The 11,852-nt window shown below is 56.4% G+C and overlaps 1 protein-coding gene across 1 annotated transcript in view; it reads left to right on the top strand.

Annotated features, from left to right (window-relative positions):
- Positions 1-11,852, top strand: part of GFRA2 (GDNF family receptor alpha 2) — a 38,193-nt gene that overhangs the window by 8,923 nt on the left and 17,418 nt on the right. Inside the window, exon 3 of the mRNA XM_014958411.1 lies at positions 7,044-7,392. Coding sequence (XP_014813897.1) covers positions 7,044-7,392 — 349 coding nt within the window. The remainder of the gene's footprint in view (positions 1-7,043; positions 7,393-11,852) is intronic.

An 11,852-nucleotide genomic window follows, 5' to 3' on the forward strand; every position in this document is an offset into this window, starting at 1 on the left:
CCTTCTCCTTCCTCTTAACCCTCTCCCCAAAAACCACCCCCACCACCACGGGGGTTTGGGGGGGGTCCCTGTGTCCCCAGACCCCATGGGCAGAGGGTGGGGGGTGGTGACCCCCCCACTCCAAGGGGTTCACAGCCCTGCCTGAAGCCACCCCGTCTCACTTGGGGACATTTCGGGGGGGGGCTATGACGTTGTACCCCCTGGTTGCCGTCACCCGCCGAGTTTTTTAGCTCCAGAAGGGAATTTTCCAGGCTCCCCCCTGGGGAGCTTAGCATCAGTTTGGGATGACGATGCCACCCCCCCCCCGTCTCCCCACACGCCTTTTTGGATTATATTAGCGTCAAGGAAATATTTTAGGGGCTGGAAAGTATGAAAAGTGAAGTGTCTGGAGTGGGGGGGTGGGGTGGATTAAACGCTCATTTGGTTGATTTATTCCTAAAAGCGAAGCCAGAGGAGAAGGAAGCCCGTCTGGCAATTTTTGGGGCTGGGGGAAGGGGGGGTTGGCTGTTTTTCTGTGCCGGGGTGGCCTCGATGCTTCTTCCACCCCTTCTCTGACCCCTTTGTGTGGGGCTGGGGGGGTGGGAGCGGCGAGTGGCTGCCCCCCCAGACCCCCCCAGCCCTGACCTGGAGCCCAAGGGCTTGAAGCAGATGAGCTGTTAGTGTTGTGTCTCATTAACAAGGCGGAGGCTGAGCTGCTAATTGCCTGGGGGGATGGTGGGGGGGATTACTTTGGCTTTCTCCAAAGAAGGGCCAGGAGATGCTCTCATTGCTCGTGCCCTCCATGGGGTGGGGCTTTGCCCTCCTGGACCCCCCCACCTTGGACCAAAAGCATCTCGGGCTGAGGATGAGGATGCTCTGCTGGAATCCATCCCCAGAAGGATGAAGGTCCCGTTGGGAAACCAGCCCCACGTTGCATTTCTGCCCACGTGGGCACCAAAATGCAACAGGGTGGGCATCAAGACCCCCAGGCTCTGCCTTCCCCATCGCCCTCTTCCTCCTCCTCCTCTGACCCTGTCCTGCACCGAGGACCAAAAGCATCCCAGGCTGAGGATGAGGATGCTCTGCTGGAATCCATCCCCAGAAGGATGAAGGTCCCGTTGGGAAACCAGCCCCACGTTGCATTTCTGCCCACGTGGGCACCAAAATGCAACAGGGTGGGCATCAAGACCCCCAGGCTCTGCCTTCCCCATCGCCCTCTTCCTCCTCCTCCTCTGACCCTGTCCTGCACCGAGGACCAAAAGCATCCCAGGCTGAGGATGAGGATGCTCTGCTGGAATCCATCCCCAGAAGGATGAAGGTCCCGTTGGGAAACCAGCCCCACGTTGCATTTCTGCCCACATGGGCACCAAATGCCACAGGGTGGGCATCAAGACCCCCAGGCTCTGCCTTCCCCATCGCCCTCTTCCTCTTCCTCCTCCTCCTCTGACCCTGTCCTGCACCGAGGACCAAAAGCATCCCAGGCTGAGGATGAGGATGCTCTGCTGGAATCCATCCCCAGAAGGATGAGGGTCCTATTGGGAAACCAGCCCCACGTTGCATTTCTGCCCACGTGGGCACCAAATGCCACAGGGTGGGCATCAGACCCCCAAGCTCTGCCTTCCCCATCGCCCTCTTCCTCCTCCTCCTCCTCCTCCTCTGACCCCGTCCTGCAGCGGGGGGGCAGCTGGTGACACCGCGCCGTCCCCTCCCTGCCTCCTCGGCCCCCGTTTCCTCCTCGCCTCATGAAATTTTCATGCTCCTGCTTTATTAATGAGCTCCCCAGAAACCCTGGGCTTTCAAAACGTCGGCTCTATTAAAATGCATCCAGGTCCCTGCAGGTCCCGGGCAGGGCAGGAGCGACGCTCCGGAGGATTAGGGAATAAGCCACCACTTTGCCCAAATTCCCCGGCTTGTGCCGAGGAGCCACCACGCTGGCTGGTGGCCATTCATGGAGCTCAGAGTCCTCAGCACATCCACCCCCCCATAACCCCCCAAAAAACTGCCCCAACTAATCCAGGCAAAGAAAAAAGAGAGCCCCAGCCTCTTCCAGCATCTTTTTCCCCTTTTCCTCTGACATCAGTGTCATGAGCTGGCTCCATCCTCAGCCCTCGGCTGGAGTGGGGGGCAGTTCCTGCTGTGAAATGGCAATTTTTACCCTGTCCCATTCCTGGGGAGGGTGTGAAGCCCCCAAGGACTTGTCTTCCCCTCCCTTCTCCCTGGTTTTATTCCAAACAGGGCTCCGTGAGGAGCAGGGGGAGGATTTTTTTTCCCCCCCAGTGCAGCACCAGTTCATGCTCCAACTAAAACTGCCCCAACTAATCTGGGCAAGGAATAAAGAGACCCACCTGCCCCCCAGCCTCTTCCAGCATCTTTTTCCCCTTTTCCTCTGACATCAGTGTCATGAGCTGGCTCCATCCTCAGCCCTCGGCTGGAGTGGGGGGTTTTCCTGCTGTGAAATGGCAATTTTTACCCTGTCCCATTCCTGGGGAGGGTGTGAAGCCCCCAAGGACTTGTCTTCCCCTCCTTTCTCCCTGGTTTTATTCCGAACAGGACTCCGTGAGGAGCAGGGGGAGGATTTCCCCCCCCAGTTCATGCTCCAACCACCCGTCAGCCCCAAAGTGCAGCACCAGTTCATGCTTCAACCAAAACTGCCCCAACTAATCTGGGCAAGGAATAAAGAGACCCACCTGCCCCCCAGCCTCTTCCAGCATCTTTTTCCCCTTTTCCTCTGACATCAGTGTCATGAGCTGGCTCCATCCTCAGCCCTCGGCTGGAGTGGGGGGTTTTCCTGCTGTGAAATGGCAATTTTTACCCTGTCCCATTCCTGGGGAGGGTGTGAAGCCCCCAAGGACTTGTCTTCCCCTCCTTTCTCCCTGGTTTTATTCCGAACAGGACTCCGTGAGGAGCAGGGGGAGGATTTCCCCCCCCAGTTCATGCTCCAACCACCCGTCAGCTCCAACCTCTCCCTCCGTTTGGGTGACCTTCTCCCCTCTCGTGCTGTTTTTCAAGTGGGGGGCAGTTCCTGCTGTGAAATGGCAATTTTTACCCTGTCCCATTCCTGGGGAGGGTGTGAAGCCCCCAAGGACTTGTCTTCCCCTCCCTTCTCCCTGGTTTTATTCCAAACAGGGCTCCGTGAGGAGCAGGGGGAGGATTTTTTTTCCCCCCCAGTGCAGCACCAGTTCATGCTCCAACTAAAACTGCCCCAACTAATCTGGGCAAGGAATAAAGAGACCCACCTGCCCCCCAGCCTCTTCCAGCATCTTTTTCCCCTTTTCCTCTGACATCAGTGTCATGAGCTGGCTCCATCCTCAGCCCTCGGCTGGAGTGGGGGGCAGTTCCTGCTGTGAAATGGCAATTTTTACCCTGTCCCACCCCTGGGGAGGGTGTGAAGCCCCCAAGGACTTGTCTTCCCCTCCTTTCTCCCTGGTTTTATTCCGAACAGGGCTCCGTGAGGAGTGGGAGGAGGATTTTTTTTTCCCCCCCAGTGCAGCACCAGTTCATGCTCCAACTAAAACTGCCCCAACTAATCCGGGCAAGGAATAAAGAGAGACACCTGCCCCCCAGCCTCTTCCAGCATCTTTTTCCCCTCTGACATCAGTGTCATGAGTTGGCTCCATCCTCAGCCCTCGGCTGGAGGGACCCCGTAAGCACCCTCTGGGTTTTTGGGGGGGTTCCTGCTGTGAAATGGCACTTTCTGCCCTGTCCCACCCCTGGGGAGGGTGTGAAGCCCCCAAGGACTTGTCTTCCCCTCCTTTCTCCCTGGTTTTATTCCGAACAGGGCTCCGTGAGGAGCAGGGGGAGGATTTTCCCCCCAGTTCATGCTCCAACCACCCGTCAGCTCCAACCTCTCTCTCTGCTCAGGCGACCTTCTCCCCTCTCGTGCTGTTTTTCAAGGCAGATCTGCTTATAAATCATACATCATAACAACTACTCACTTTACAGATGTCTTATCCAACCCCTCCCCACCCCCCCGTCCCTGGTAGATCTCCATGGGGGGGGTGTTCATCACTGGGGTGATGAATTTGGTGTTTTGAGGGCTCTCTCTTGGGAGGAGGATTTTTTTTTCCCCCCCAGTGCAGCACCAGTTCATGCTCCAACTAAAACTGCCCCAACTAATCTGGGCAAGGAATAAAGAGACCCACCTGCCCCCCAGCCTCTTCCAGCATCTTTTTCCCCTTTTCCTCTGACATCAGTGTCATGAGCTGGCTCCATCCTCAGCCCTCGGCTGGAGTGGGGGGCAGTTCCTGCTGTGAAATGGCAATTTTTACCCTGTCCCACCCCTGGGGAGGGTGTGAAGCCCCCAAGGACTTGTCTTCCCCTCCCTTCTCCCTGGTTTTATTCCAAACAGGGCTCCGTGAGGAGCAGGGGGAGGATTTTTTTTCCCCCCCAGTGCAGCACCAGTTCATGCTCCAACCTGACATCAGTGTCATGAGTTGGCTCCATCCTCAGCCCTCGGCTGGAGGGACCCCGTAAGCACCCTCTCCCAACTAATCTGGGCAAGGAATAAAGAGACCCACCTGCCCCCCAGCCTCTTCCAGCATCTTTTTCCCCTTTTCCTCTGACATCAGTGTCATGAGCTGGCTCCATCCTCAGCCCTCGGCTGGAGTGGGGGGCAGTTCCTGCTGTGAAATGGCAATTTTTACCCTGTCCCACCCCTGGGGAGGGTGTGAAGCCCCCAAGGACTTGTCTTCCCCTCCTTTCTCCCTGGTTTTATTCCGAACAGGGCTCCGTGAGGAGCAGGGGGAGGATTTTCCCCCCAGTTCATGCTCCAACCACCCGTCAGCTCCAACCTCTCTCTCTGCTCAGGCGACCTTCTCCCCTCTCGTGCTGTTTTTCAAGGCAGATCTGCTTATAAATCATACATCATAACAACTACTCACTTTACAGATGTCTTATCCAACCCCTCCCCACCCGACCCCGTAAGCACCCTCTGGGTTTTTGGGGGGGTTCCTGCTGTGAAATGGCACTTTCTGCCCTGTCCCACCCCTGGGGAGGGTGTGAAGCCCCCAAGGACTTGTCTTCCCCTCCTTTCTCCCTGGTTTTATTCCGAACAGGGCTCCGTGAGGAGCAGGGGGAGGATTTTCCCCCCAGTTCATGCTCCAACCACCCGTCAGCTCCAACCTCTCTCTCTGCTCAGGCGACCTTCTCCCCTCTCGTGCTGTTTTTCAAGGCAGATCTGCTTATAAATCATACATCATAACAACTACTCACTTTACAGATGTCTTATCCAACCCCTCCCCACCCCCCCGTCCCTGGTAGATCTCCATGGGGGGGGTGTTCATCACTGGGGTGATGAATTTGGTGTTTTGAGGGCTCTCTCTGAACAGCTTTGCCCCCCCAAATCTGTGGGATCTCATGTGAAGGGGGCCACCAGGACCCTATGGCCATCATGGCATGGGTCAGGTGCCACCAAGCCCCCCCCCAGCAAATCAAACACCCCCCCTAGGGTGGCAAAACATGGGTTGGGTTTGCATGGGGCAGCACCCGGGGTTGGGAGGGGGGGGGAATCTTCCAGCTTCACCTTTTAATTGGGACCCACTAACGAAGGCAGCGCTGTGATTGCGGCTCCCGACTGGGAGTTGGGTAAGAGCGGGGGAAAAGGAGACAAAGTTGGATCCAGAGATGGAAATGACACCCCAAAATGCTTCAGGGCGGCCCCCGAGGGCAGCTGGGGGAGGCGGAGGGAGGATGCTGGCTCAGGCAGCTGCCTGCCGTTTGCTAATTAGCAGGGCCCTACAAATGAGGCTGTTAGGAAGCCCTCCTGGATGCTGGTGGTTTGTCTTTGCCAGCAGAAGCCGGGAGACAAGGGAGGAATCCACGGAGCTGGGCTGGGGAGGGGAGGACATCGGGGCAGCGGAGGCTGGTTCAGTTCAGGTGGCTTCTAAAATAGCACCTGGGCTGCCCAGAGCGATCCATCATTTTTGACAAAAAAAAAAGGGAAATTCAGCATTTGTTCCCACCCGGTGGTTTGGCTTCATCCATCCTCTCCTTCTTTATTTGCTGACGGCTGGGATTCCTGGGACGGATGCGGGATGTGGCTGGTGAGGAGCTGGTGGCTGGTGCCCTGGGCTGGTGGCCAGCTCTGGTGGCAACCATGTCCCCATTTTTCAGTTTTCAGCCCGTTTTCAGGCAGTTTTCAGCCCTGGGTGGGAGCTGGCTGGAGGTGACCCATTTTTTGGGGGAGCCCCAGGAGAGGACCCAGAGGCTGAGGGGACCCTGTGCGACTCGGGAGATTATTCTGCTTTGGAGGAGGCTGAATAATTAATAAGTATTCTTTGAATAATTGACAAGAGAGAAAGAAAAAATATTGCAAATTCATGGCATGAATTATGCACTGAAGGCTGTTTGACCAGGTCCCCTGCCGCAATTGATGTGCATTAACTGCTTCCACGCTGGAGGAGGACCCCTAAATTGTGTGGGGTGAAGGGGGGGGACCATAGTGGTGCGTCCAGCCCCCTCCCCGCTGCCAGGTAGGGACAGGACGTGCCAGATGTACCAGGGGTGGCATTAATGCCATCCCCTTCCCTGTAGCATCTCCCCAGCTTGAGGGCATCTCAGTACCATCTTCATAGAATCAGGGAATGGTTTGGGTTGGAAGGGACCTTAAAGACTATCGACTTCCACCCCCTTCAGGGCCACCTCCCACCAGCCCAGGTTGCTCCAAGCCCCCTCCAACCTGCCCTTCAACCCCTCCAGGGATGGGGCAGCCACAGCTTCTCGGGCCAACCTGGGCCAGGCTCTCACCACCCTCCCACCGAAGAAGTTCTTCCCCACATCTCAGCTCCATCTCCCCTCTTTCAGGGTCAAACCATCAACCTTCATCCTGGGGCTCCTCTCCCTCATCAAGAGTCCCTCCCCAGCTTTCCTGGAGCCCCTTGAGGGACTAGAAGGGGCTCTGAGGTCTCCCTGGAGCCTTCTCTTCTCCAACTCTCTCAGCCCCTCCTCAAAGCAGAGGGGCTCCAGCCCTCCCAGCATCTCGGTGGCCTCCTCTGGATCTGTTCCACCAGGTCCCTGTCCTTCCCGTGCCTCATCCCTTCTCCCCCTCTCTCTCTCTCTCCGGGCAGGAATGGACCCCGCCACCAACTCCAAAAGCAACCACTGCCTGGACGCAGCCAAAGCCTGCAACCTGAACGACAACTGCAAGCGCCTGCGCTCGGGCTACATCTCCACCTGCAGCAGGGAGATCTCGGCCACCGAGTCCTGCAGCCGGAGGAAGTGCCACAAGGCCCTGCGCCAGTTCTTCGACCGCGTCCCCAGCGAGTACACCTACCGCCTCCTCTTCTGCTCCTGCAAGGACCAGGCTTGCGCCGAGCGCCGGCGACAAACCATCGTCCCCTCCTGCTCCTACGAGGACAAGGAGAAACCCAACTGCTTGGACCTGCGCAACACGTGCCGGACGGATCATCTCTGCCGGTAAGGGCTCCATGTGGGCTTCTCCCAGCCCTTCCCGGTGTCGGAGAGGGACCTGTGGATGGGGGTGAGGGTTTTAAATCAGAAGAGGGGAGATTTAGACAAGACTCTAGAAAGAAATTCATTTCGCTGAATTTTTAGAGTTGGAAGGGACCATAGAGATCATCTAGTCCAACTCCCCTGCTGAAGCAGGATTGCCTAGAGCTAGAGCATGTTACTCAGGACAGCATCCAGGTGGGTCTTGAAAACCTCCAAAGAAGGGGACTCCACACCCTCCCTGGGCAGCCTGTTCCAGGGCTCTGTCACCCTCACCGTGAAGAAGTTTCTCCTCATATTTGAGTGGAACCTCTTCTGTTCCAACTTGTGCCCGTTGCCCCTCGTCCTCTCACTGGGAACCACTGAAAAGAGTCTGGCTCCCTCCTCCTTCAACCCTCCCTTGAGATACTTGTAGGCATTGATAAGGTCTCCCCTCAGCCTTCTCTTCTCCAGACTAAAGAGTCCCAGCTCTCTCAGCCTCTCCTCATAAGGGAGATGCTCCAATCCTTGAATCATCTTTGTTGCCCTTCGCTGGACTCTTTCTAGTAGTTCCCTGTCCCTCTTGAACTGGGGAGCCCAGAACTGGACACAGTACTCTAGTTGTGGCCTCACCAGTGCAGAGTAGAGACCATAGGGACCATAGAGATCATCTAGTCCAACTCCCCTGCTGAAGCAGGATTGCCTAGAGCTTGTCAGAGCATGTTACTCAGGAGCATCCAGGTGGGGCTTGAAAATCTCCAAAGAAGGGGACTCCACAACCTCCCTGGGCAACCTGTTCATTGCTGTGAGGCTGGTGAGGCCCTGGAACAGGTTGCCCAGGGAAGTTGTGGCTGCCCCATCCCTGGTCGGCGAGGCCACGGAGCTGCCGAGCATTAATTATAAGCCTGTTCCTGCATGAAATGAAATTATGCAATTCCCCCTGAAAGAGGTTGAAGCAGCGAAGGGGGAAGCGTGAGGGAGATGATTTGGGAGCTTGCTCCCAGTTGGGAAGGTGTTTTCGGCGAGGCCGTGGAGCTGCCGAGCGTTAATTATAAGCCTGTTCCTGCATAAAATGAAATTTCCCCAGAAAGAGGTGAAGCAGCGAAGGGGAAAGTGTGAGGGAGATGATCTGGGAGCTTGCTCCCAGTTGGGAAGGTGTTTTTCCAGCAGCACCGTGGATGCTGCCCGGCCCCAGATGGGGGTCTTTGCTCTGCAAAGCACCCAAATCCAGCATTTCTTTCTGCTCCCACCTTTGGTTTGCAGAGTTTTGCCCTGACCTTGGCTGTTTTCTCCTTGTGGGGCTGCCCGTGGATGCACCCCTTGGATGTGGGCTTGCAAGAGGGTCCCCCTCCACCCACTCCCCTCCTGGGGGGCTCTGGTCCTGCTCCCCGAGGCTCAGGCAGGTGGGTTTGCTCCACCATCCCCCCATTAAAAACCCATTCCGTTGCTCAGGCTGCAGCACTGGGGCATGAGAAGGGTTACGAGCCTGCAGAAGGAGCCCAGGGATGCTCGGAGCTGCTGCCACGCTCCAGCAGCTCGTTTGACCTCCTTGTGTTTGCAGCTGCGAAAGCGTTTAGAAGCGATGACCTACCTGGGGTGAGCTGTGTCTCACACCTGAGCTCGGGGAAAGGGGGGGAAATAATAAGGATTTTTCTCTATTGATGCTGCGTCGCAAGTGAGAGAGGGTCTGGCTTTTTTCTCCCAGGCTTCTGGGGTGGAGAGAGCTCTGGCAGAACCTTCTACGAGTTTGTGGTCCTCACTGCTGTTTTCTCCCTGTCCATCTCTTGATGAGGGAGGGGAGCCCTAGGAGGAGGGGGAAGGGTTTGACACCAAAAGAGGGGAGATGGAGCTGAGCTGTGGGGAAGAACTTCTTTGGGGGGAGGGTGGTGAGAGCCTGGCCCAGGTTGTCCCCCCGAGAAGCTGTGGCTGCCCCATCCCTGGAGGGGTTGAAGGGCAGGTTGGAGGGGGCTTGGAGCAACCTGGGCTGGTGGGCTGGTAAGGTCTCTTCTAATTCAAACCATTCCATGATTCTATGATCTCCCCCTGGAAGTGTCCTCCTGGTGTATCTTCCCCAGGGATGAAGGAATGGCCCTGCACGCTTTGCCTGATGGATGCATGGGCATCATCACCTCCCCTGGCCCGTGAGGAAAGGATGGGGAGTAGAGCTGTTCAAGGAAAACCATCAGTAGAAAGAGACTTATGGGAGAACCTGCTGCCCTTTCTCTTTGACGTTGGCTGCCTGACTTCAGCATCTGTGGGTCCTTCCACCCCAGTGCTGCCCAGACACGGGCAGGGAGTCGCAGCTCCTGTTGCTGTAGGTCTAATTTCCCAATTTAGAGCTGGACATGGCCTGACCCTTCTCCCACAGCTCCAGGCTGCTCTTGGCTCTTTGCCGGTGGGTTTTGGCCGACGTGGAGATGTCAGAGGGATTCAGGGTGGATTTGGCTCGGAGCAAGGAGGAGGGGGTGTCTCATTCAGAGGGTCCTGCTTCAGGCTCGATACTTGGAGCTGCTGTGCCCACCTGATGCTGGGCATTGACATACTCTGTTGTGTGGCTCCTGGACCCCTGGAGATGCTGGTCCAGCCTTGGGGGAGCAGTTTTCTCTGCTCTTCTGCGAAACCCTGGTGGGATTTGCAACCCATGTGCATCCAGGGTGGGTTTGGTTGGTTGGTGGCCCCTTTGCCGGGCGGCTCCGGGTTCATTCTGCAGGGACAGGGTGGTCTGCAGGGTGGCTGGTGGTGGGGGCCTCCTCTCTCTCTCTCTCTCTGCTGCTTCTCCAAGCCCTCTGCGTTTATAAATAACAAAGCCTTGGCAGGCAGCCGCCACCAAGATCATCACCAGGTGCTGGGAATGTGTATAAATAGAGCGTGGAGGCTTTGTCCTCCTTCTCATGGGCATCTGCACCCACCAACCTCCACCCAGGAGCCACCTGGGCATGAAACCCCTCTCCGTGACCCACCATCCCCTGCCCACGGGCAAGGCAGGGCTGGGGTCTGCCCTGGGATTTCCTATCTATGGCTGTGTTTATTGGGCTGGCACCGTGGAGTGATGCTCGTCCTCCTTATCTGCACGTGGCACTGGGAAGGGCATTGAACTTGGAAGCAGATCGGCCACCCCAGGGGTGACAGGAGATGAGATAATGTTCCCCACATGGGCTGCGAGCGTAATTAAGCCTCCTGGCTCCACGCCTGATAAAGGGCAAAGCCCTGGGTGCCAGGAGAGGACTCTGTGGGGAGGTTTTTTGCTGCCACCTCACCGGGGTCAATGCAGAGCTGGGTGGAAGGGGATGTTCCTCAAAGGGGCTGCTACTCCCATGGGACACAACCCACCCCGAGGTCACGGTGGTTCCTTTCCCAAAAGAAGCAGAGGAGTTGGGGGAGAGGGGAAATTCCTAGTCCAGCATGGAAAACAGTCATTTGGGACGTTTTTCTGGCTTTTTTGCCTCTTTCCAGCTGCTCAGGGCTGGTGGTTTAAATGGTCCTTGAACACCAGCCCCTGTCCCATCAGGGGTCACCAAGCTGGGGAGATAAAAACCACCAGCTCTTCCATCACTGCTGATGGAAGGTGATGGTTTTGGACTGGGGTATTTTAACCAGCAGGCAGTGTCCCAGCGTGGGGGGGGGATCCTGGATCACCTTGGGGGGTTCCTGTGGCCAGGAGGAAGGTGATGGGCAGCCCTTGAGCATGGGGCGTGAAGGGGTCAGGATGTGGCCCCCCATCTCCCCTGCATCCCTCTGTGGGCTCGGGTCTTGGTGAGGGACCAACTTGGAAACTGTGCCCTTCCCTTCAAGGGAGTCAGGTTCAAGATCTGGGTTATTCTGGGCTGAAATCCTGAATTTTGCTGCAGATGAAGCGATTCGGACGGCCTTGACCTTTGAGGCTGCTAAAAAAAAAATTAAAAAAATTAAATAATAATAATAATTAATAATAAAAAATCCCTGGTGAGATGCCCCAGCCCCTTCTCCCAGCTCCTGTCTGTGAGAGTTGGAGCAATCAGGCTCAGATCGCTGCAATTTGTGAAGCTTTTCGTGCCAGGAAGCTCTTCCCGACACGACGGAGGAGCCTGACAAACTCCCCGAGCTTTGTGTCTGATTGCAACGGACAGGTTTTAGCTCCCAGAATATAAAAACCTTTTGCAAAACACTAACCTCAGCTAAGGGGAAAGGGAAGGGAAGGGGAGAAAAAAAGAGCTGATTTCAGCAGCTGCAGTTTGCTGTATTTTTCATCTTGCATCAGCAAGTCGGGAACACAAATAATCTGGTCTTATATGCTTCAGTGATGCTGGTGCTGAAGAATTTCCCAGCCTCCACTGGCTCTAGCTCCTCGGCATCCAAAACCTGGGTGATGTTTCATTTGCTTGAGGTTTTTCCCTTTTTTCAGCATATTTGTGGCCGGGAAGGGAAGGTGGGGGGGGGGTCAGATCCTGCCCAGCTCCTCGCAGGACCCC

This window comes from Calidris pugnax, unplaced genomic scaffold (genome assembly GCF_001431845.1).
Source record: "Calidris pugnax isolate Ruff unplaced genomic scaffold, ASM143184v1 scaffold280, whole genome shotgun sequence".
NCBI lineage: Eukaryota > Metazoa > Chordata > Aves > Charadriiformes > Scolopacidae > Calidris > Calidris pugnax.